The sequence below is a fragment of the Lagopus leucura genome, unplaced genomic scaffold (assembly GCF_019238085.1).
Source record: "Lagopus leucura isolate 7727_CA_CO unplaced genomic scaffold, USGS_WTPT01 Super-Scaffold_100159, whole genome shotgun sequence".
NCBI classification, from domain to species: Eukaryota; Metazoa; Chordata; class Aves; order Galliformes; family Phasianidae; genus Lagopus; species Lagopus leucura.
In genome coordinates, this window is record NW_024962335.1 from 19602450 (window position 1) to 19627193 (window position 24744).

General features: G+C 40.0%; 1 protein-coding gene across 2 annotated transcripts in view; it reads left to right on the forward strand.

Annotated features, from left to right (window-relative positions):
• Window positions 1-16300, forward strand: part of DGKI (diacylglycerol kinase iota) — a 106334-nt gene extending 90034 nt beyond the window's left edge. For both annotated transcript variants that reach the window (XM_042889875.1, XM_042889876.1), the window contains 5 exons: window positions 3691-3728; window positions 5274-5394; window positions 12331-12367; window positions 14681-14780; window positions 15905-16300. In XM_042889875.1, coding sequence (XP_042745809.1) covers window positions 3691-3728; window positions 5274-5394; window positions 12331-12367; window positions 14681-14780; window positions 15905-16021 — 413 coding nt within the window. In that variant the 3' untranslated portion in view covers window positions 16022-16300. The remainder of the gene's footprint in view (window positions 1-3690; window positions 3729-5273; window positions 5395-12330; window positions 12368-14680; window positions 14781-15904) is intronic.
• Window positions 16301-24744: the final 8444 nt, after the last annotated feature.

The window sequence follows — 24744 nt, forward strand, 5'->3', positions numbered from 1 at the left end:
GCAACATCTTCTGTCCCTCTACTGTTTTTCTTTCTTGTGATACGTTGCGGTCATAGGTCTGTCTTTGTTTGCAGTTACATTATGAGAATGTGCTGGGCAGCTTTTGAGGTCTGTGCTGGAGTGATGTGCAATCAGTCTTACGTGAGCAGTTAAACCATTCCATGGTTGTTTTTAACTACAGGCTGGATTCAGTGACTCAAAGATCCCTTCCCACCCTGATATTCTCATGCTGCAGAAATACAGAAAGCTCCTGAAATTTGTGAGCATAAGCGTTATGCTCCAGACCCTTCATAGCTCTGTTGCCCTTCTCTGGACATGCTCCTGGGCCCCAATATCTTCTAGTGAGGGGCCAAAAACTGAACACAGCAGTCAAGGCATGGCCTCAACAGTGCTAAGTACAAAGAGAAAGCTGCATTAGTTTGCAGAATTACCAGAATTCAAATACCAGTCTTTTTAACATTTTTTTTTTTTTTCCCAGTCAGTGGATTATGTACTTGTATTTAATTTATAAGTCATCTGTGTGTCTTGTTTCAGTTTTGTTTGTAATGTGGCCAACTTGGTGATTTAAGTTGGCCAAGGGGTGATTAGAGCCAGGTGTCAAAATTCATCCAGTGGAGACCCAAAGTTGCTGCTCTCCAGCAGCTGTTTCATGCATGATCTGTATTTCTGGTTGTCCATATCCTGGCAAGCGAAGTGACTGTCAAGATTCATCATCCTGGGAGTGATTTACATTTGCTGGGCATTTCAGCAAAGCAATTGCTCATGGTACAGAGATGGAGTAGGGGCTGTCTGTAGTGATGCAGACATAGAAAGAGTTGAACTTTGCTGAGAAGGAAGCCCAGGGTGTCTAGCACTGTGACAGCCTAGTTATATGGCCAGACCACTTGAATCTGAGTCTTGTCAAGGTGTCACATTTCATCAGCAATAAGTCTGCTTGTTAAAGAAATGAAGAGTAATAAAACATTTTTATTAGTCATGAAACATATTTGTCACACGAGAAGTTGAGAAAAAAAAAGAAAAGGCTTGATTTAAATATTTTTTAAATTAAGTAGTTTTTGAAGCATCTTTAAGACATGAAGTTATTTATGATTTAAAACAATTCATAACTCATGTTGTATATTACACCAGTGGTGCAGCGTTGCTCAGAAGACAAAAAAAAAATGCTTATTTTAGTGATTTTAAGATAGCTTGGTATTGCATGTTAACTGTGTTTTTGTCCAATTTCTCATTCAACTGTCTTAGCACTACCATTTTCTTACTTGCTTTAACCACTTCTTTTACAGCCAGATAATTTTGCCCTACAACCCCTCCTCCTGAGTATGCTCACCAACCCCATTTGAGTTTACAGGGTTAGTCTGCTAAGCAATAAGTGTGTGCAAAAGTGAGCCCTATTCTGAACCTTTCTCCATATCTAGTTCTATGGCTTCTAAGTCTCCCAGTATTGTGGCTTACTGTACAGAATTATTTTATTGTTTTCTCATCTTCTTGTTATGACAGCTGGTTTTGTTGATCTGTAGTGCATTCATTTATGCAATAGGTTATACTCTATCAGGGTACTTAAAATCGTTTGCAGGTAGGCTCCATAAAAAGAATGTGATCAGCTCAAAGCTAAGCACCTACCTAAATGCTTAGCTGGACTGGAGGCTTAGAGAAGAGAGGAAAAGATTGCTTTAACTTTGTTTAGTGTGTTTAAAGCTGTTTTATCCTAATATCACCAGGAAAACCTCTGGTTATGAGTCCTCAATGCAGAAGACTTGCCAGACTTTTATTTTGACTTTACAGTTTACTGGATCTCCTGGCTTTTCTGAACTATAACCTCAACTACCAACTCTAATTTGCATGAGAAAATGTATTTCTGTCTCTTAAGTAATTTTAAGGTAACCATATCTTAAAATAGAGAATGTAGATGGCAATGAAAAGCTGGTGTCACCAGTTCATTTTATTTCTGCATGTGTGAGGAGACCAGAATAGTTACACAAGCCCAGACTGCATCAGCCCACACAATAACTGTGGCTCTGAATGTGAATAAGGACAAAAAAAAAAAAAAAAAAAAAAAAAGATGAACTGAGTAGCATAAGGGCCGCATTCTTTTCTTGTATTAAATTAGGCAGAGCCAGCACTAGAACTACAGGGGAAAAAAGATTACTGTACCCCACTGAAAATGAAGTCCAAAGAAAAGACACAAATGTATTTTTCCAGTTCATTATCCTACTTGATGGTGTTTGACTTCTTCCATTCCTCAAAGCAGAGTGCCCTGATCCCCACAGGCACTAAGGGATTTACTAGACTTAGTTTAACTTATGATCGCTGTAGGACTGCCCTAAATCCAGTGTTACAAGGAATACTTGTTATTACAGTTCTTGCTTTCCTGAATGAGAAATTAGCTGGACTGAATTTTTGCTTTTCCTATTGCTCTGAGACTAGGGCATTAGGTGTCACTGAGACCTCTGAAAGCTGTATAGAAGTCCAGGTGTTTTCAAAGAAAGGAATGTTTGCAGAGTTGTCTTTTCATACTTCTCCTCTTCTGCCATGTCACTTCTGGGGTTGCAACAAAAACTCCACATGGAATTCACACTGTGCAGTTTTCTGTGTGTTATTTTTCAGATACAGGTCCTTACTATAGTTTTCCTTCTCCCTTGTTCCTCCCTAAATGAGCTTTTGGCATCATGATATCAAGGATGGCACTTCAGCAAATGCTTAACCTGATTGCACTGTCTAGAGTTGAAGACAGAAATGGGCTTTGGCACTCTTAAAAAAGAATGAACTGAGGCAAATGTTTAATGCTTTTTTATGATGCAAACCAAAAAACTGCTTTCTCAATAGTGTATATATTTTAATTTATTATATAAGTTATAATAGTGAGAAAGAGGGAAAAGGGTGGTTAATTGTTATCCACTAGTACTCTTGCTCAGTGCAGCCTATACATAGGACAATACAGAGTCTCAGGCTGTTACCTTCCCTCTTCTTTCTAATGGGCTTGGGACAAACAGTTGTGGCAGTGAGTAGACCTGGGCTCTCTTCACTGCTCTTCCCTGCCTTATTGTGATTCTTTGTTCACTGTGCCTCTCTGTCTCTTTTTCCTTCTGTGTCTGTCTAAATTACCAAAGGTAAAAGGATGGGAACTGGCTCCTGCTCTGTGTTTGATCTTGCCTACCAAACTGGTGGGACTTGCTGCATTATGGCAGGCCAAGATGTTCTTACAATACAAATAAATACTAAGAAATCTCTGATTTGCCCCTCTGTTTTCGGTGGCTTTGGACTCTCAGTGTATCTGATGCTGACTGACCACTCCACCGTCAGTCCCACAGTCTGAGCGGTCTGTAGGAATCTCAGGTGTTTGGCATTGATATCTTCAGCTATAGCTTAGGTGCCAGGGTGTCAAGTCCATCCTGTCTTAAAAATTCTCTGAAGTGCCACAAAGCAAAACTTCAGACAGAAACATGCAGTTCCAGGGCGTCACTGGAAATAATGGTTCAATGTCCATACATCATTCATGTGACATGCGTAGTCTTCCTTCTCCTTTCTCAAAATGTCAGTCCAGAGTCCTCACCAGTTTTAATGGTATATGAGGATACAAGTGGATTGAAGCGTCTGTCTTAACTTGTGCACACAGTGAGATGTATTCTCAGTTGCGAGGCCATATACAGAATGCTTTCTACCTAATATTAATTTACTGTTTGTCTTTTGCAGCACTTTTACAGGCAGTCATAGCTGGTGATCTGCTGAAGGTAAGCACAGAGTACTGAGTGTCCACGTTTTCACAGCTACTAGAAGGTTTGATATGCTGTAAATTATATCACACCTCTGCTCAAAACATAAACAGACTGCTGTAGGGACTGCTGTCAAACGCCATTTTACAGCCTTTCCAGGAAACCCTGAGTATTAGGAAGCACATCAGTTAGGTGAGGTGTGAAATTTGAGTGAATAGGATCTGGTGTTAGGCAGCACCTTTCAGCCATAGTCCATAGTGCACTGTATAGAGCACTGTGTCAATTATCAATAGAGAAATCATGTACTGGAAGATGTAGCACTAGGCAACAGTGTAGATGTTGCAGATGTTGTTTTAGATGTTTTATTGCAGTGATGTTGGTGGCCAAGCAATTAGAGTTGTTAGAGACATCTTAATATCTTCCTAGGCAACCAAAGACCAGGTAGAATGAAACTCAGTTTGATGCCTTACTGTTTGATAGATGTCTCAAAACCAATAGCATTTTGGTATGATCAATTTTTGGTACCTTGCTTTGGTAGGAAAAGGCACCCATGTAAAAAGCCTTGTTCTCTAAGTCTGAAGTTCTATGCCTGACACTTATTCAGGCTGTGTGTTTCAGTAGCCAAATAGGGGTTTGCAAACATGTCCCTGAATTTGAATGAGAAGTGTGATTAATGATTGCAGTATTATCTGCAAAAATCCAGCTTGGAACCATTCATAAAAATGACAGTACTGTTAGGGCAACCCTTGGCCTGCAGATGTACCTTCCAATCTTTCTCCCCTAGTGTGGCAGCTGCAGCATCTAGGCAATGTTCCTCAAGCAAGCAGTCATTAAAATATTGTTCCATTTCTGCTTCTTGAAAGCTTTTTGCCTGAGTTTGCTTTGACAAGGAAACTTGTCCTTCTTCAGTTGTCATGTGTCATAAGTAATGTCCCCCTGTCACCAGCTACACCCTCTTTTCTGCAATAATCTGTATTACAGAAAGAGTTTACAGAAAATCTGAGAACTGACCAGTGGATGTTGCCTGTCCTTGTCTTGGATAGTGCTTTCCTCTTGGAGGGCTCTGAATAGAAAGGAGAGTGTGTGGCAGCTCAAATCCAGCTCCCTATAGATTTTTGAGTCAGAGTTTTCTGGTTTAGTCAGAAAGTGTTTACTTTGGATATGCTCCCTTTACTGATTAAAAAAAGTGAAATTTTCAGGAGATAAGCCAGAATTTTCTATTAAATACATATATTTTTAAATTTCCTAACAGCTTCACTGTAAGTGTTTTTGCAAGTCATTTATAGCAAGCAATAATTCACCACCCATAGAGCAGCAGTGTCTCATTGTTCAGGAAATATGATCTGCTTTTGTTAACCCATATAATTGTCAATGCTTCTAGTTTAAAATATCTTTTTTTCACTGGGGCCTAAAAGCTGGCTTTAATGTAATATTACATTTCATTGCATTGCATTCTTGTACTGATCTCCTGCGGAAATTAATACATGATTTGCCTGCATATCTGTTTTTCTGCTTTTCCTGCATTATCCTTCTTTATGGGTATGTGTGTGTTTTTTTTCCTAGTTCATAGAATGCTGTAAAAAAGGAGCCAATTTGCTAATCCAAGGACCTGACCATGGCTCCTTGTTGCATCACGCTGCCAAGAGTGGGCATGGCGAGATTGTGAAGTATATCCTGGAACACGGTGAGTCAGTGTGCAAACCTGCAGAGAGCTGTACTGCAGCCGAGTGTGTCAGCCAGGTGAAACCACACAGCACTGGCTGGGAGCATTCTCACTCGTTGTCATCACCCTCAGCCACTTGTAGAAGGCGTGAGCAGGAGACTAGGAATGTGGCGGCAATGACAGGAATGGCTCCAGATGAAAGGAAACTAAAATGAGTTTTGAAGAGAATGGGAATTTTCACAATTTCATCAGTTGTGATGTTTGAAGACCCGGTGCGATGCTCCAGTTTGCCCTCTGGCATGAGACTGCAAAATTAATTTGTTTTCCTATTAAAGCACGTGTTGTAGAAAGGATCTAATCTGTGCAAAATCATTAACAGAAATGGAAAGTCCCTCCTACCATTGATATTATTTCAGTATTTAATAATGCTGGTTGGAAGCTATGCATTTGTTTCTAGACTGGATTTGCCTAGTTTCCTTCACAACCTTCCAATATTTTGTCTCTCTTTTTTTTTTTTGTTTTTTGTTTTTCAAGTCCATCTCATAACAGTAATCTGTGATATCCATTTAAAATATTTATACTCGTATGCTGTGATCTTGCCATTTCAGTTTTTTCCTTCAGACTCTTTTTATCTTTGTCAGTAACAGGATCGCAGGCATGCTTACATGGGCTATGTAAGAATTTGCATTTTACATATGTTTGAGTTAGCAGTACTTAGGAGTTTCTGCCTGTTCAAACTACTGTGATCTTGTTCACTGCTGAAAAATGATATAGGACACAACAGCATGACAACTACTCACAAACACAGAGACTATCTCTGGCAATTATAATGTATTAGCCAATGCCTGAAAGTTGCTACGGAAGTTTCACAGAGAGAAGAAAAAAGCACTACACACAGTAAATAAAGAGACAATAATACATCTGTTAACATTTGTTTTAGTTGGAGTGGGATTTAGCTTCAGTTTGGCTCTTAAAGCTTAGGTTTTTATATGGTGTGATATAGTCAATAGGTCTAAGTTCTGCATGGGTCCATAGATAACATGCGAGGCCTGTAGAAGACTCATATCCTTCTGGACTGCCAGCAGGAGCCTAGACAAACATCCCTGTAATTCCAAATTCATACCAGAGCTTGCCCTTTAAAATATCATAAAATATCCATATGGGCAGCTGAACTGTTCTCCAGTTATTTGGCTAAGAGGAGGGTCTTTTTTTTGTGTGTAGAGATACCTACATCTGATAGATACATATAGCTAGCCTTATATCCAAATTCTGGCTATTTTTCTCAGATGTTGTAGCAAGTCTTACTATCACTAAATCTATTTCTTATTTGACTTCTCTGGATCATCTCATAGGTTACAGTTCATTTATATGCCTCTAAATTCTGTAGATAGACATAATTTCACCTAATTTTCTTAGTCTTTCTTGTTTCTTCTCCTAGTTCGCATGACCTGTGCCACTTCACTCTCATGGATACCTCTCCAGGACTTTTCTTAGGCACACATACCTTAAATTACAGACTGACCCAGTTACAATTCTTTCAATGAGGGTTTAAAATGAGATCATTTAAGCTGATGAGGATGTGAGCAGGAAATCCATGGGAATTTTTTAAGTGAATAGAGAAATGTAGGGGATTACGGACAGTTAGACAAAGACAAACCAGAAGGTTGAGCAAATGTCAACTCAGTTTCTCTCTCCCCCCCGTCCCCAAGGATGACAGGAAGCTTTTGCAGCTTTCCAGACATATGTCCTCTGAGCTTCTCCAAATGCATTGTTTGTTTAACATTCTCTGGGGATCAGAGAATGCATGGGACAGTGCTCTAATAGGGGCCTCCTCTTTCTCCCACTAAGCAATTAATGAATCTCATTTCTACCCTGGGCACTTCTCAGTCACAAACAAGCTCTCTTGCTGAATCATCATCATGATGTCCTTGTTTTTATGTTGTTTCTCTGGCACCTGGCATCTTCTCATTAATAATTAGTGTATGAGACCTCATCCAACACTATTAATATCTGAGGCTTTCCCTGTATCTAGCTTCTTATTTCTGCTAATTGACACGCTTGATAAAAATGGATCTTACTCTTCTTTTGGCCATTACTTTTGTCCACCTCTAATTCCCCCATAGTTTTTCTGTCATAGAGTTTATCAAGAACACGTGACTAGAGATGGTTAACATTAATAAGAGCTCCACAGCAAAATGCTCTCCAGCTACAGCGCAGGAAATCCGTTATGAATCAGAGAAAATCTTCTCAATGTAGTTCAAACAGTGACCAACAACAACAAAAAAATGATTGTTAGCTATCTGGTATGAAGCTACTGGGGTGAATTGAATGTGGTGCAGGGGTGGTAAATCCCTCCTTGCCCCCAGCAAACACACCTCAGGCATAGCACTGGGACCGTGAAGAAGAGGAAATGGTGTTGTGCTGTCTTTTGTGGTGATGGCTTTATGCTTTCTGCAATTATGCAGGGATATTAATATGAGAGATTACACTGTGATCTTGATCAGAATTATTTTAGATGTTAAGGGGAGGAAAATAACCCGTCTCAAGATAGAAAAAAGCAGAGATTGGTCAAACAAAGAGACTGCTGTGATACTTATCAGTGGACTGGCATGAGTCTGGAACAGCAGCTGAAGCAGCAATGTAGTAGTAGGTGTTAGAACAACTGAAGTGTAGTAGGTGTTATAACAGCTGCTTACTGCTGCAGGAATGGTTGTGTTGGTTGCTGTTCCTTCAAAACAATTTCTCTCCATCTCCTATGCATGAAGGGCAGATACACAGACCTACATGTTGTTCAAGAAGCCTTCATAAATCAAGGGTCTTTTTCTTGTATTGAAAAGGTCACCTTTTAAGATCTGTCTGTAGCTGGGCTAAGAAACACTTTGCAAGAAACTGAGGGCCAAACTCAGTAGGTATCAGAACCACATGTTTTTTTTTTGCTGCAGTCAACTATCTCACGCCCCAATGCTTACACATTAAAAAAAATTAACTATTTATTTCACACAGTTCAGTAGGGAACACTTAAGAATCTCAGTTAGAAAAGGATCTCCTAAATCATTGCCTGTATTTGGAATCAAACTTGATTTGGAATCTTCATCTGGAAATTCTGAACTGCTTATAACAATTATTGAAGACAAGCAATCCAATGTATATCTTCTCTACTTTTCTTCTCTAGAAGCTCAAAAAAAAAAATGCAAGAGTTCTGTAGTTAATCCAGGGAATGTCAGTTTTCAACAGAAGAACATTGCTTATAATTGCTTAAGAGTTTGTGTTGGAAACTTCTGGTGGAATAGTTAGTTCATGTCATTCTGAACATCTTTGTGACCTCTGACCTCACTGTCCTTGTTCCACTAGATAGCATCCTCTAGTAAACACGAGAATGCATTTGTTGTTATTATTATTAGAGTTTTTTTGTTTGTTTTGCTTGGAAAGCAAATTCTGCTATGACAAAGATCTATGGTGGGGACAAAGCCTGTTGAAGATTGAGTTTGTCTGACATTCACTGATAGCTCTAGATTTGCAGAATGTTTTGTAGCAGGGGGACATTTGTGAGTTGCTTAAGTAGTAAACAGCTCAGATTTCCTAGAAGGCACAAAGTATAAAATAGTCCATTTTATTTTCTAGGTTTACAAAATTTGAGGTTAATGTGAGTGAGGGACAGTTAAAATGAGAGACATCTTCATACAATAGAAATTCAGAGCCAGAAGACGCTAGTAGTCCAAGACAGACACTGTTTATCTTCACATCAGGTAGAAATAAGGAGTGCAAAGTTGGGGGAAGACCTGAAATAGTTCTACTTTTGCAAGTGAATGTTATTTTAAAAATAATCCCTCTTTGACAGTAATGAACCAAACCCATTTTGTCCTGTATGTCAAAACCATAATTAAATGATTAACCAAAGAAGATTTTGACTGATGAACTCCCAGAAATGCTGCTAGTGAAGGACATTACTGTTAAAAACAGATTCACTTCTTCCCCATTTGTACAAAGGGAGGGACTGACAGGACCAGGGACTGGCAAAGGTTAATAACTGTGGGTCTCCTGTGGGTAGCTGTAATCACCTCCACTGGAGAGGGCAGGGTGTGTTGCAGGCTTGGAGGCCTTTTAGACTGCATGGTGCTGTATATTTTGGAAATGCCTCTTTTTGCCTCTCTTTTATGTTGTAATGAACTCAGCTAAAGGGCAGCTGCTTTCTAGCATCTCCTTCTCTTGCCTCCTCCTGTCCCCAGCTTGGCCTGAGAAATTAGAGAGGGGCTTTGGTGGAGTGAAAGGGGGCAGAAGGAAAGAAGGAAAAAAGTTAATAATTCTACACAGACAGTCTATTGGAGATGTGAAGTAAAGAAAGTGATCTCAGCTGGGCTTCCCCTCAGTATGTCATGCTTTTCAGCTCCTTTCAAGCAAACTTCTCCCCCCTGTCCCCATACTGCCATTCTTTAGTCCCCAAGTCTCTCTCTTTCTCTCTCTCTTTCTCTTTTTTTTTTTTCTCCCTCCACCTCTCCACACATTTCTATCTTTTGTTTTTATTTCCCCCCCTGCTGTTTTGCTTGATAGAAATCTCACTCATGCATTTCCCTTCCGGATTTCTATGGGGTTATTTTGTCCTCTCTCTCTCTGCGCCTTGGTCTCCTTTTCTTTCTTTGCCTCTTGTCCTGGAGTAAAACAGTCGCCTCCCTGCTGGGTCAGGATGACAGTGCCGTTAGCTTTCCCAGTGCCAGCCCTTCCCACGTATGTGCAGCTTTTGTCCCAGGGCAGAGGGGGATTTGGAATGGTCGGTTGGCAGCGCCAGGGAGACTGATGTAAAAATGAGGTCCAAAACAGAGGGGAAAGGGAATTAGGAGGAGAGCGTGATGTGGTTTAAGAGAAGCACAAGCAAAATAAAGAAGAAATAAAGGAAACAACTCAGACTGAATGTGAGTTGGGACCATATACTTTTAGAGATAGGTCAAAGAGAATAAAATGAATGAATTCTGGCACCATGTCATGCTGTAAATTGATTAATTGCAATATCTGGCCTTAAGTCTAACTGCGATGGAGTCAGGTTGCTCCCATTGGATGTTTTGTTTTGAATAGTTTACTGGAGAACTCCCATGTGCACTGATAGGATGTACTTGGCACCTGTTTAGATTTGTACTTATAGAATGCTCACTCAATCCTTAGTACTTGGCTCCCCTCCTGACCAGTTCTCCTTTGTCCTTGGTTTTCTTTCTCACCAGATGTACTCAGTTCCAGCTCTTCTGTCCACTCAGATCTCATTCTTCTAATTTCTCTCTTTTTTCTGTTCTTGCCAGATAAGAATGTGCCCAATGCGGCCAGTTCAGATATGTTGCTGCACCATCACACCACAACCTTCATTGTCCTCTCTATGAGCAGAAACGTATTTTTACTAAGTTAACACTGCAAGTCATTCCTTCTACCTTTCTCTGGGAGGTAGTATTGCAGCAAGCCATGGGAAATGGCTTATTAAACCTTTATTTTTGAAATAACATAGCTTTCTTTAGTCCTGAGAGATATTATTCATATAGTTGTTTTTATTCATATAGTTGTTGGTTGTTTGGTTTGGTCTGTTTTTGTTGTTTGTTTTTTGTTCTTAGAATCTTAGCTATTCTTTTTCTCAACAAGGGAACTCTGCTTAGACTCCTGTATCCTTCTGTGCTTATAGGAATTCGTAGTTTGTGATTATTCTTCTATTGGATAGGGAGCTGTAAACCCACAACAGCTAAGTGAAACCGCTGTGTGGTGTAGCATGAGAATTAGGAGAGTGGCTAATGAGCTTGGAGAACTGCTGCAGTAGGTATGCAATGCTCTATGCACTGAGTTCTAGGCATGCTACCTTTTTGACCACCTCTTTCTCATGATGGTGGAAGGTGAAGGGAAGGAGCTATCTGCAGTTCCAGGAGCCATGGCAACCAGCTCTCCCAAACATTCTACATATATATGTTATAAAAAGAGTGAGGGAGATGGACTGCTCAGATCCACTTCAGCATAGACTCAGTGAAAGAAGTGAAGAGAGGTTGTGAGTAGGCCTTTGTGAGTAAACAGAGTGAAATTCCTCAGTTTCAGGTGAGATTTGCCATAAACTCTTGAGGACTCCTGAATTTGAAAGTCAAAGTGTGATGAAGAGAAATATTCATGCACAGGAAGCAAAATTCCTGTGAAGTTTCACTATTCCCTTTGCTAAATGCCCCATACCATCTGGCACTATGCTCCAGGGAAGTGGAGAGGAGAATAATAAGGCAGACTAGAAAAGGAAGAGTTCTTCTCATTCCAAATGCTATCCAAATCCTAGCTTTTCCCTGTCACTGTAATTCAGCAATGGAATTTACTGCTGTAGACATCTGCCTGTAGTGAATATCAAGAACAAAAGCACATCAACAAAATGAATTTTTTTGTCTCACTTAACAAAAAACTTTTCTATTTTGCTTAACCTTACTTTCCTGATCATTGCTGACCAGCAAAGTACAGAATTTGCATATCAATATAAGGACTGCTGGGAATATTCCACCCTGATCTACATTCTGTATAGTGCTGTTAAATAGAGTAGCACAGGGATGTCATTCAGGACAGAATTTGGCTAATTTCAACTTCCTAATGACATTTTCCCTCTAGTACTAACAATAGATTGTAACTTGCAATATATCAGGGTTTCCATTATATCAGCATTTCCAATGTGCTGTGCTTATGTGAACCACTTAATTGAGCAAGGTGAAGAGTGAGAAAATAAATGCCATGAATATTCATTCTCAGTATAATTTAGAAGCTGCTATTCCCTGGCACTGAGACTCCAGCAGTGACTGTGCATTCAGAATTTTGCTAGTGCAAGGGTTTGTGCAAGCAAATGTTACCTTGAAGCTTGGTGTATCTGTGCCAACTGAGCTTTCTGTTGATTTGTTTTACATATTGCATATGTACATTCGCATATGCAAACAAATGCTATATAACGTATTTGACTGTCTTTTGCAGGTCCTTCTGAATTACTGGACATGACAGACAGTGAAACGTAAGTACAGTCTACCCTGTCTGCTTTTCACAGTATTTGTATTATGTTAGCCAACTTCACTTGTTTTTCAAAACGGCCCATCTCTTCAAAAATAAACAAACAGAAATGCCTTCAAGTCTGAAAACAACAGACACACACGTAGCTTTCAGGCCTAGAACAAATGTTTCTTGAATACCAGAAAGGATTTTCTTTCTATTGCTTCCTATTTCTCATAAGTCTTTCTAGAGAGATTCAAGTCCTGCATTGTGCTTTGATGTTTCCAGAATCTAGTCAATGAGGATCAACATGAAGGCTTGATTTCAAAAGTCAGGACAAGAATTTTCTTATTCAGTGCTGGATGCTCTGTCTTGGTTGCTCTAAATGGACACAACTTGTGCCATCAAAGATTTCTCTCAAGTAATTAGAAACTCAATCAGCTCTAATATTATTAAAAAAAGACTTGACTTTACAAATCTCTGTATAATCAGGGTATCACAATAATGTATATAAGTTGCTGTGAAAGTAATGCTTTGTTTTTATTTCCATGGAAAATACAGCACATGCAAAGAACATAAGAACACTATTTGATAGAACAAATTCCCAGCTACAAAACACTATTGTTCCAACATAGGTGCCATCTTTAGCTGTGAATTTTCATCAGCAGTGAACAAGAACCTACGTCTGCACACATGGCACTCTGCATGGCCATTCAGAATGTAGTATGTCTTTCTTGTTGCTGTTGTCAAACACCACCCCCACCATTTCACTGTGCTCACATCCACTGGTTGGTCTCCATAACAACAAGTTCAACAAGTGTCAATGAATGTCAGTGGGTGCTATTTTTTCTGCATGGAGGAATTCAGTGACACACCTTTGCTTCGTATGCACTTCCATGTCGGATGCCACTCTGTCAGAATGCCCCTCTGCTGCCATCTGTCTTATGGCAACAGAATGTAACAGAATATTGGTAGAAAGGTTCGTGCTTTACTGCCATACCACTATTTGTCTTTGATGCTGTGGGAAAAAAAAAAAAAAGGAGGCATTAGTTTTGGACCAGTTCTCGTATAAGTGATCCATAAATAACTCTGGGAAACATATAGAATGTATGAGAAACAAAACAGCCTTTCCCATAGGGGTTAAGCCTATCATTACCCATCTCACAACATCCTCTTCTTTACCGACATTCTCTGTTAGTTCTGCACGGGGTACTTATGGCAGTCCAGCAGGGGTGAAGTCCATATACTTCTCCTTGTACAGTGGCATTGTGGAGACTCTGAAATAAAAGTGCAAGTGAATATAGCTACAAGGGCTTCCCTTTACAAATGTTTTCCTATCACTACCTCTTGAAAATGAAAATTTTTCTTTTGATTCTCAGAGTGAAATCAGGTATCTTCCCCACCTGAATCTAGCCCTCATAAATTAGAGATAGATTACAAAGTTGCCTGTTAATATTTAACTTGCCCTGTAATTGGCTGAGACTGAAATTCCTTTCTGGGAATGTATGCTCTTCTACATCTGTCTTATTACAGGTAATTCTTATCATTTTTTATCTTGGAGTGCATGTAATTGCCTTACTTGTTTGACTGTAGTACTACAGACACCTCTTCAAGCAGATCAAACTACTTTCCTCCTATTTCTAGTCAAAGATGAATTGGCTCCTTTAACCTCATTAGTACAGTCGTTCTCAGAATCCTGCTACAAGTAGACCCACCCTAAATTAAGAATTTTGCAATAAACCTGCACCTACTACACAGCTTTCTGTTCTGAAAAGCATGTGTTCAAGCTTCCTCAGTAGCTCACTAGTCCAAAAGTACAAAACAAGAACACAGATCTCCTCTCATGCATCCATGATGGTCAGGTATCAGAACCAGGGCAGCAAGTGTACCAGACATGGCTTTGATGGGCGTGATTTTTCTATCACGCCTCCAAAAACAGGAGATTCAGGAGAGAAAAGGCAGGAAGATAAAAGTATTGTTCCAGCATAGCCTGCTATGAAATAAGGTGTTTGCTTTGTCTCTACAGCAGTTAGCAGAACTGCGGGTTGGATGGGAATGTGACATTTTTGTTTTTCTGAATACAATATTTCTGAATACAAAAATGTTGTGCCTGTTTCTTTCCCACTTCTCAGTTCTCCAACTGCTATTTGTGCACTGCAGGCTTTCTTACTGAGTCAAAGGATGTAGGTGCTAAGGAGGAGAGTGCACAAGTCCGCCTCTGCCAGGAAGAAGCAACCATGCAGAAATACATCATCCCTTTCTGTTCACTGAACCTTCTGTTTCATAAACGTTGATGAGTGTGATGTGTCTCACTGCTGGTTTCTGTACTTTGGTCTAGGGGTGAGACAGCATTACATAAAGCGGCCTGCCAGCGCCATCGTGCCATCTGCCAGCTCCTGGTGGATGCGGGAGCCTCGCTGAGAAAGACGGACTCCAAGGTAACCCAGCTTAGTCAACGGGTTATAAAGCACTGCAGCCAAGCGAGACTGATCAGCATCCGTCCCTGCTGTGTGCATGATTGAGGCTTCCCTGTGTGTGCCAGGAACAGCTCTTTTTACACGTTTTTACTTAGAAAACTGTATTGATTCAAACAAGTACAAGGGACTTTAGTTCAGTCCCCAGTGTGGGTCATCTTCACTATAGCGAGAGCTTGGCCTCAAACTATTTGGTGTGTTGGGTGTGAATGAAGCATCTCCATGGCACAGCAGCATCCTTGTCTTGTGTGGTCAAAAGAGAGGTTTATGGGCAGGGACCACTTGGGGAAGCCTTGGTTTTTGATTGCACAGTGTCTATGAGGCTAGATTGTTGTAGTTGACTTGCTTTCTGAGGGTGGCTAACCATCTTTTTTTGTCCTCACTTGCCCCTGTGTTCATTGGTGTGACACTAACCACAACTGTCTTTCCATGTAAGCTTGGAGAAAGAAGATGTATGGGAAAAATTAAAACCTAGGAATATTCTGCAAAAAAAACCCAAAAAACAACAAAACATATAATTGCTTGGAAACACTGTACAGAATCAGCCCCACTAGCATTTCTGAATATAAGCAACCTATATCAGTATTTGAGAGATGCTCAGATCAATGGGTTCCAGAGTTGTGCAGCAAGACAATAACAATTCCTGTCATGTTAAACTGCAGGGAGTAGTCTGTAAGCTGGAGAGAGATCATCTCTTTTTCAGATCTCTTTTTTTCAGATCAGACTCTTTTCCAGTACTATATATTGTATTTCTGCAACAGCTGGAATCCAGAGGAGTGGCTTTCTGAGTTGTTAATCTTCATCAATCCAGAGAGCAAGAATGGTTTTGTGGAGATTCTATTGCACTATTCACTCACATAGCCACTGCACCCTAAGAATGAAAATTCAGTTCCTTCCAGTATGTGAGCCTTTCTGAGTATCAAAAAACATGACCTTGCAGGGCTCAATGATTTGTCTTAAACTGCACAAGGACCTTGAAATTCTTTAGAACCTCATGAGTCTGTAGTAATTCTTCTGGGTCATGCTTTCATCTGGTCTTCTAAATATGTTAGCACAACATTTTTCTTCCTGTTTTTTTATTATTATAGGGTAAGACTCCTCGTGACAGGGCTCAGCAAGCTGGTGATCCAGATCTGGCCTCCTATCTGGAAAGTCGACAGAATTACCAAATGGTTCCCCATGAGGATTTGGAAACGGCTGTCTGATATCTGAAAACAGAGAAGAGGATCTTCAGAAATAGCAAGGCTGCACCTGAGCACTTGGGCATTGTGTGAGGAAGAAGCTGATGGAATCAACATGTCTCTCGCTCTCTTGGAAAATATCAGAGGACATGCCACCAGTTTCTAAGGGCTACAGAGTCTTGCCACGGAACAGTTAGGTTCCATAAGTTAGCCCATGATGGATGAGGTGGGACATTCAAAGGTCTGTGGAATCCATGGGCCATGGAAATTTACCTTAATTGCTTCCAGCAAGTAGCATGAACTTCTCCCATGTTCATCTGTACAATTTATTAAAAAAAAAAAAAGAAAAAGAAAAAGAAAAAGAAAAAGAAAAAGAAAAAGAAAAAGAAAGAGAAAGAGAGAAGTGAGTGTTGGGGGAACCAAACTAACTGGGACATTGAAACATATAACCAGGCCCTCCACCATCCCTACATTTTCTTGCATACCCTTAATTCTCCCATTCCTCTCACTTGACATCTGTTAAATAGTATCTGTTATCTCTGTGTCCTGGTCATGCAGTAGCAAAAAATATTGAGGAGTTCTGGAATGCCCTTAGGAAGAAAATGTTTTTACCTGCTGTGTTCCCTCCTTTGCTATCCCTTTGGAAGCTGCTTCCTTGGTCTTCTGTTACTGGAGAGTTTTTTTCACTTTTGGAGAAGATTCTGCCTATTGCCTTGTTTTCTAGGGTTTGGGTCAATTTATAACAGTAACAAAAACTAACCTCATTGTTGCTGCATATGTGCTTATGGTATCCTGATGAGACAGTCATTTGAATAGAAAGGTTATCCAATATAGCCACGTTGTATGACAGAGCAGAAAGCTACCCCTAAGGTTTCTTGCACCACCGCTGTACTTATAATGACTGACTGGTTTCTGTCAGCATTCGGGCCTGACTAAAAGCTAATAGCTATTTTTTTTTTTTTTCTTTCACTTCTGGAAAGATGGGTTTTATGACAAGGAAAGGAAACCTTGGAGGTCATCAGTCAGCCATGAATAAATGAACAAGCACTGCATATATTGGGAACAGGAAAATTTCTTCTGGCTGAACCTGTAAACTACCTGATTCCCCAAGGGGAATGGAAGAAAGTTTTAAAGAGAGGCTCTCCCCAAGAAAGAGGACAAGCATCAGCTCTTTACTCACTATAGGCTTGGAAATTTAAACTTGCTTAGCTGCTGTAAAGGCCTGCCATGGCTACTGTACTCATCTGTTCTCTGTCTTACCTCAAAGATTATAAATACAAAAGAAGAAAAATCAGACACACACAGACATACAGAAAATTTTCACCTTCAGGTTTTCTATCATTAAAGACAATTCAGCTACCAGAAATAGCAGAGCTTCCACTTTGCCCAGTTCTTATGAAGACACTTGTGGCCCACTTTTGGCATAATTCTTGCAATAGATTTTTGAATTTTGCTTTGCTATTTGTTTTGACTGATCATGTAGTGGTTGGTTTCAAATGCATTTCAAGGGATAGGTCTTCGGTAGATGTCGATCGTCAAGATCTCATGCAGTTTGGAAACCATGGAAAAAACTCAGGTCATCGTTCAGATAAGTTTTACTTCCTCTGTAGAAGTTGTGGAAATTAAATGAATGAAAATCCTTTCTTTATTCTTTTTAAGTTTATCTTTTCCCTTCTTCCCTCCCTCTCCTTCCTTCCCTCTTTTTCTCCCTCCTTCCTTCCCTCCGTCCCTCTTTCCTTCCCACCTTCCTTCCTTTCCTCCCTCCTTCCTTCCTTTTCCTTCCTTTTTGAGTGATTCTTGTGGCAGAAAAAGAAAAGCTATATATATATATATTATTTTATTTTTTCTGTTTTCAAAAGTTTATTTGATATGAGCGAAATATTTCTTTAGTATTTCTTCCTCTGGAAGGAAACTATATATATTTGTAAACTATTGATCAATGGCGACATGAAATGTATTTTGTCTTTTTTTTTTTTTTCTATCTTTATTCTCGTTTGAGAAATAAAATATAAAAACCAAATTTCTTCCCTTGATAATAATGCAGGGGCTTATGGTGAAGGTGTATATATTGGAAATGAATTTGGCAATGGTTAAAATAAATATATAATTATACAATTTTGGTGTATGTGAAACTTCCATAAGGAAGACCCTCACCCTCACAGTATGATTTCATGGTAGGCATTGCATCATTTTCTAACTGTGAGAAAAGACTATACTGTAATATTTCTATATATTTGACTTAAAATATGAACGATGCTAGCATCAGTTGTATCTTTTTGCTGTTTTACTGATGTGAGAAACAGAGAGAGCTTCAGTGATACCAGGGACTGGATTTTGTTCTGTGCTGAGGTCAGGCTGAGGCCTGAGCACAGGATGCTCAGTGAGCACTTTGCAGCTCCCTCATCCTTAAGTCACAAGAAAGTGGAACAATGCAGGTTTGCTCTGATCACAGGTAGCCTCCAGAAGCCACGTGTGAATTATTATACAGACTTGGGCCCGATCCCTGTTCATCTCCTGTAGTGCTCCCCTTGGTGCACTTGGGTGTCTCTTGTGCCCAGGGGTTGTGCGCTGTTCACAGAAGGGGCTGGCTCTGGAGTAGGCAGATTTCCTGAGCTCCTTTCTGCCATTTGGACTGCTCAAAGTAGCTGGAGCACACAAGAGAGAGCCTGGCCTGCTTTTTTCCCTAGCAGCAGGAGTGTGATGCTATGATCAGAGCGAGACAGTTGTCTAGAAAACTTACTGCTCTGTGTACGCGGTGTACTGTGGAGGCAGTTACTGTGTGATGGAAATAAACCCCAGTGCTGAAATTAGGACAGGAGCTGGCTGGATGTAGTGCCTCTTAACATTCAAGGTGTCCAAACCACTGCACAAGTAATGCATTACTGGTGAGGTATTGTATGTAGATAACAGAGCATGTGTATTATTTTTTGTGATGGCTCATGCACAGCCAGGGATGTCAGAGCTTGGTTCACTGAAGGATGAAGTTTTGGGTGAGGATACAGCAGGATTGTTTCTTATTCCTTCCCCCCTGCTGTGAGATTCCCAATTTTGGACAGCCACTAGAAGCAGGCAGACCTCAGCCATTAATGGTAGCACACACATATTGAATCTCTTGAGTACTTGGGATCTAGCTTAGTACAATATCATTTGTTCCTGCACTGTGTAGAGCCTGCTGGAAGCCCACTTAGATTACACATGAAACATTTTGATTTACTGGGAGTGTCTATTCTGTGGGTGTTTCTATATATGTGTGTATATTGCTATATATATGTATATTTATAAATATTAGTATGCATATATATAGACTCATGCACACTTTTAGGACTGTGCCATTTGAATAACAAGGTATCTAGGGATGCACAGATGCTGAGGCTGATGGACTGGCAAAATGTCATTTTCCATTTTAATTTGTTATTAAGGGGGACCCTTTTCAGTAGAACTGAAGAGCTCCTGAATTGTTCCATTATACCGGTTTGCTATCTCATTCTGGAGTTAAATGGAGGGAAATGAAATATTTATAACACTGATAAAATAAAGTTACTTTTATTATTTAATAGCATCAGTTACTTTTATTGTTTCATGCTTCAATGCTAGAGATATCATTCTGTGTTTTCCAAGGCATGATGATGTCATATCTTTCTCTCTAATTATAGCACCCTTCAGTATTGTGAGGAGTAAGGCTGAATGACTCATGCAAGACAGGAGGAGTGCAAGGCAAATTTTGCATTGGCTCACGGAATTGAACTCCGATTCCAGTGACTCTTTCACTATTTCACATGAAGGCTTCTCTGTGGGTTTACATTTTCAGATATCTGTAGGTGTTTTTAATGACAACTATCACTTTACTTTTCACCAGCAGTATCAACTTGTGCTGTAGCCTGGATTCTGCTACGTAAGGACTGTCTTCTAGAAGTACCATAGACATAAAGAAAATAGAACAAAAATTATATTCTGTTGCCATTGATCTTCCCAATTGTATTTGCAGAGCTGATGCTTTGTGGATGAATAGTTGTGTTTTATTTTTTCTGGTATGGCAGTGGAATACTCTTTAAGTAGTATTTAACATCTTCTTTTGATCATTTTTGCCTTTTTTTTTTTTTTTTTTTTTTTTTTTTGGTTTGAAATTTTTTTGATTTTTATTAAAAAAAATATTTTAAAAATTTTTTGCTTTTATTTTGTTTTTTTTTTTTTTTTTGCTGTGACAGTAGTGTGCCTGTTAATGAAAATCACTAGCACACAACCCCATGGTTGGAAGATGACTGTTTTCCTTTCAAGCTGTACTAGATGCCTGCTGTGGGGTGCAATTATGTGCTGACCCTTTCAGTTTCTCAAAAACGTGTTGAGAAGATCTGATTCTAGGTAAAAGCTATGAAATGGACAAGGTGCATTGGTAATCTAAAGTTTGCTGGTGCTTAATGATACACAAGAAATATGTGAATATGCTGGAAGTACGGCTACTTTGAAAACACTCCAAGGACAATTATACCCTTACACTTCATATATTCCAGGAAGGAAGCAGTTCCTTATGCTGAGCCATCTGAGGTGTGTCATTTTCTTTCCTCCATTTTTTGCATCTTTCGCATCAGACTAATATCCATGGAGGAGTACTTTGCAAGAATGGTGTTTAAGCTTCTGTGTAAGAACTCTTCTATTATACTTAAATTAACATTTCTTTCTCCACTGTATCTGTTTTCCATTTGTCAAACATTATTTTCTCTCTTTATTTTCCTTTTGAAATCTGAGCCAAAACGACATTGGTTGTTTGTTTCCTACTTAATCTAAAGCCTGAAGTGTGAGTATCTTTAGTTATTTCAGTGATCCTCTTAGCAGCTTATCCTTTCTGGATACCTGTCTGGCTACAGGGTATAGTATTACAGGATTCCCTGTGGCAGTACTCATCTTTTCATTTTGCTTTCTTAGCAACAGAGCAGGCAACTATTTTCTTAGTATTGGATAGCTACAGCTTTAAAATCCCAGAGCTGCCTGCCAAGATCAGTTGATTGCAATGGAGATTCAGTAATGTGCCAAAAGTGGCTTGCCAGCTTATTGATGAAGACCAGAATTTTATGCAGAGGATGTGTCTCAAGAGTCAGTGCTTTAACTCCCTTTGGAAGGGCAGGTCATGACTGCACTGTGAAAATGCTTCAAGAGTAGTTATAACTCAGCCCTGCTCCCAGATCCTGGGGCAAAAAGAATACTTAGAGGGGCAAGGATGGTTCAGTCTTTACTGAGGAGTTACCAGTCCCAATAGACTGTGGGAGCTTGGCATAGGCTGCTCCAAAGTAGGCTAAGTACCTGGATTCTCATTTCTGTACCCAGCAGTCAAAGGAAGGATTGTGGGTAAGTGTACTCCAAGCTGTGCAGTGGCACCATGCTTCTCCTGACTGCCTTACCCAATGTCCTGTCAGTACCAGAGCTCAGTGGCCTCTCTGGCAAATTTCCAGCCCTTCTGCCCATGACTGTACCCACAGAGAGCAGTGTTCTCTTGTCCCCTCTACACGTGCATTGCAGCAATGGCCCCCACCTTGGCCAAGGGATTTCCTGGTGTGCTGCTACTGCAATGGGGGAAAATTCCTCCCTCAGGCCTTGATCATGCAAGTAAATTCATTACATTTGACTTCAGTGATTAGGCAGGCTTAGAGCTGAATAACCTTACTGTATTCAGCCATCAGAGTGCATCTTGTCTCCTGCCTTATTTATAGGGTGCCACATTCCAGTCTCAGCTGCAGTTTCTTGTTTCTCAGGTTTTTTTTTTTTTTTTTTTTTTAAAGACAATCTATCCTATACAGTACACGTGTGTTCAGTTACACTGAGTGGGAAACACAAGCCTCTCATTTTAAAAACTCCTCATTCTGATGTAACACACAACTACTAAGAAATCTAAGCAGGGGGATGCTTTGTAACAAAAGCAATTGTTTCAACATAAACACGACTATAATTCTGGAAAGAATTCTATGCTTAGCCCTTTAAAAACAGTCTAGCTTATGCTTTTGTTTTCCTTTTATGGAGGAGATTTTTGGGATCCTAAACCAGCAGTGATTCTACTGAAACATGCATACAAGAAGGTGAATAACCAAGAGAACAGATGAGAGGTTTTCTTCAGTAATTTGCTTTATCCTATTTTTGCCCTCATCTACTAGAAACAGAATGCTGATAAGGGAATGATATTTCAGAGCTCCCCAATATGCTTTGACGTGCAAGAAATACACGCCATTTGTTTTAGCAGTATAGTACTACGTATGTAATTGCTTCATCTAAAGCCAGCCTCTTTTTTGCTAGCAAAGTGTAACACCTGGCTCTTCAATTAGTCCCTGTCTAGGAGTATGCTTGACGTGTAACCTTCCACTCAGCAAAGTGTGCGTGGTTGCAATCCGGCGCTCCATCATGGCAAGTGCTGCAGCAATTAGCTGAGTACTAATGCATGAACCACACAGCAATTCATTACTTAGCCTTAACCTTTATTTTAATGAGGGAAATGGCCTTCTGGTTCCAACTGTCTTAATGACCTTCAATTATCACTTTTTTTCCTCAGCATGTGGCAGAGGGAGAGTGCAGTTCTTGCTCTTACAAGTATTCAGAAATACAAGTCTTGTTGAGGAATGGTTAGGTTTGTAGGCATGGAGAAGAAACTCAAGAAGCTCTTGAGCTTGATTCAACAGACATGAACAATTTCAACTTGGCTAATTGGGCTCTAACGGATAGTTTCCCTTATGTAGGACTGTAAAAAAAAAAAAAAATAATAAAAAAAAATTCCTACGTGACATTCAGGCAGAAAATGAAAGGAGGCAAGGTTAGAAAAGTAAAGCTAAGCTGGATCCCGGGAATGTGGACTCTACAGAATGGATTATACAAGCATTGCTATTTTCTGAGCAGAGAGCTGCAATGCTAACCGTTGAAGATCGCTGTAATGAGTGATTCATTTATCACAATTATTATATGTATATCCACATTTGGGGATGCCAGAGGTTTTCCTTCCAAATGAATGGTAAGAAAGTCGCATCAAAAGACATAATCACTACAGGCCACAAAGCAAATTACTGTCTTCCCTCTACTGTCCCCCAGCTTGGCCCTTTTTACAGAACCAGTGCTTTTTTTTTTTTTTAAGCTCAGAAGGGGGGAACACTTACTGATGTGTTTGTTCTAATAGGAGCCGTTTGCAGCTGTGAGTTTTCTCCTGTGGTCTTGCCACTGTTGTAATAGTGTCCCCATCTCCTTGGCACGTGATAGCAGTATATTCACATCAATCTGAGAAAAGACGTAAGCTTGCTGGCTGCTAATGGCAGGAAGGAAATGGAACATAATTTTATTTAAATCTGATTTAAAATCATCTTGAATGCTTTTTGCATTTCCTTCCTTTTTTTATTTTTTTTTCGCTGTCATTTTTTGTCCTTTTCCTTGGAGTTTTACTTTCTGTTCAGTTTTCTTCCTTAGTTCACGCTGCCTTAATTTTTGACTGGAAAGGTCAAAATTATGTACAGTGGTTTGGCTCTAGGACACTTCTGCTTGACCAGCATCACAGATGGCTGGATGTCCTCTGACCATACCCAGCCATAGGTAGGAATATTAAAATTCTGCTGTACTGGGACATGGAGCACTAAGGGCACCTCTGGGGGTAACTGTAATGTCTCAGGATTAAGCAAATGGGAAGCCTCATGAACTTGGGCATTTTGCATGTGAGCAGTAGATCATAGCCTTCCCAAACTTAGTATTAATATTAATAGGGAAAAAAAATAGTCGTCTTTGTTGTTGTTAGTTTTGGTCCTTTTTTTCTTTTTTTTTTCTTTCTTTTTTTGCTCTACTCTGACATTCCTCCTCTTCACCGTTTATTCTGTTAAATAATTTTTGCCTGGGCAAATGTGACCATGCTGCTCTGTGACATACTTGCAAGAAGTGGCAGCTGCTTCCAATTGGCGAGGGAGTGTGCTGTTCTCTGGTGTGAAGTGGCCAGCCCTGCTGCCACATTGCTTTCTACTCAGAAAAAATCATGGGGAGATGGCAGGGTCTTATCAGTTTTTTTTTTGTTCCATTTACTTGTCACTCCAGAGTGATTCTCTTCCATCTGCCTCCTTTGATCACACAGCAGCTTTGGGAGAAAAGAAAATAAGTGGCTGAGCCTTCAAAGCAGTGAGCAGCCCTTGGGAGTTCTGCCTCTCTTTGGCTTAGTAGCTGCACCTCACAGATCTAGGGAAAGGGGGTTGCCTTATATGCAGAAAAAACCATATATCACTGTACTGGCAAAAAGTGGCACCTCTTTGGAGGCTACATATTCCCAGCATTCCACTATGAGCCAGGAACGCATAAAATACATATGAACTTTGACAAACCTTCAATTTATGAAGGCTCTTCTGAACTAGGATCATCAAGTGTGTTTTTCTTCCTAGTGCTGGGGCAGTTGCATATGCTCAATGCCCTGCAACCCTACTTGAAAATTAATCAAGGGTTAAAATCCCTTCCCAAACAGGCTTGAGAGTTGCCAGCTTTGGCCACTGGCCCATGAGCATGCAGTGTGTTGGGGAAGGGAACTGGGAGTTTAATGCCAGCATTTCACTGTGTAAAGGTCTGCAAGGTGAAGTGTGAGATATGAAGGTTGTTGTATTATTTCGTGCTGTAAACTGTCTGCCAGTCATTTTGGATGCAGCCAGCTTTATGGAAACAGGAGACTTCTGAATGATTTTGGGATGTTTAGGTGATGATATAGCTGAGAATTCACATTCTGCATTTCCCGTGCAAACCTTCTGACAGTCCAT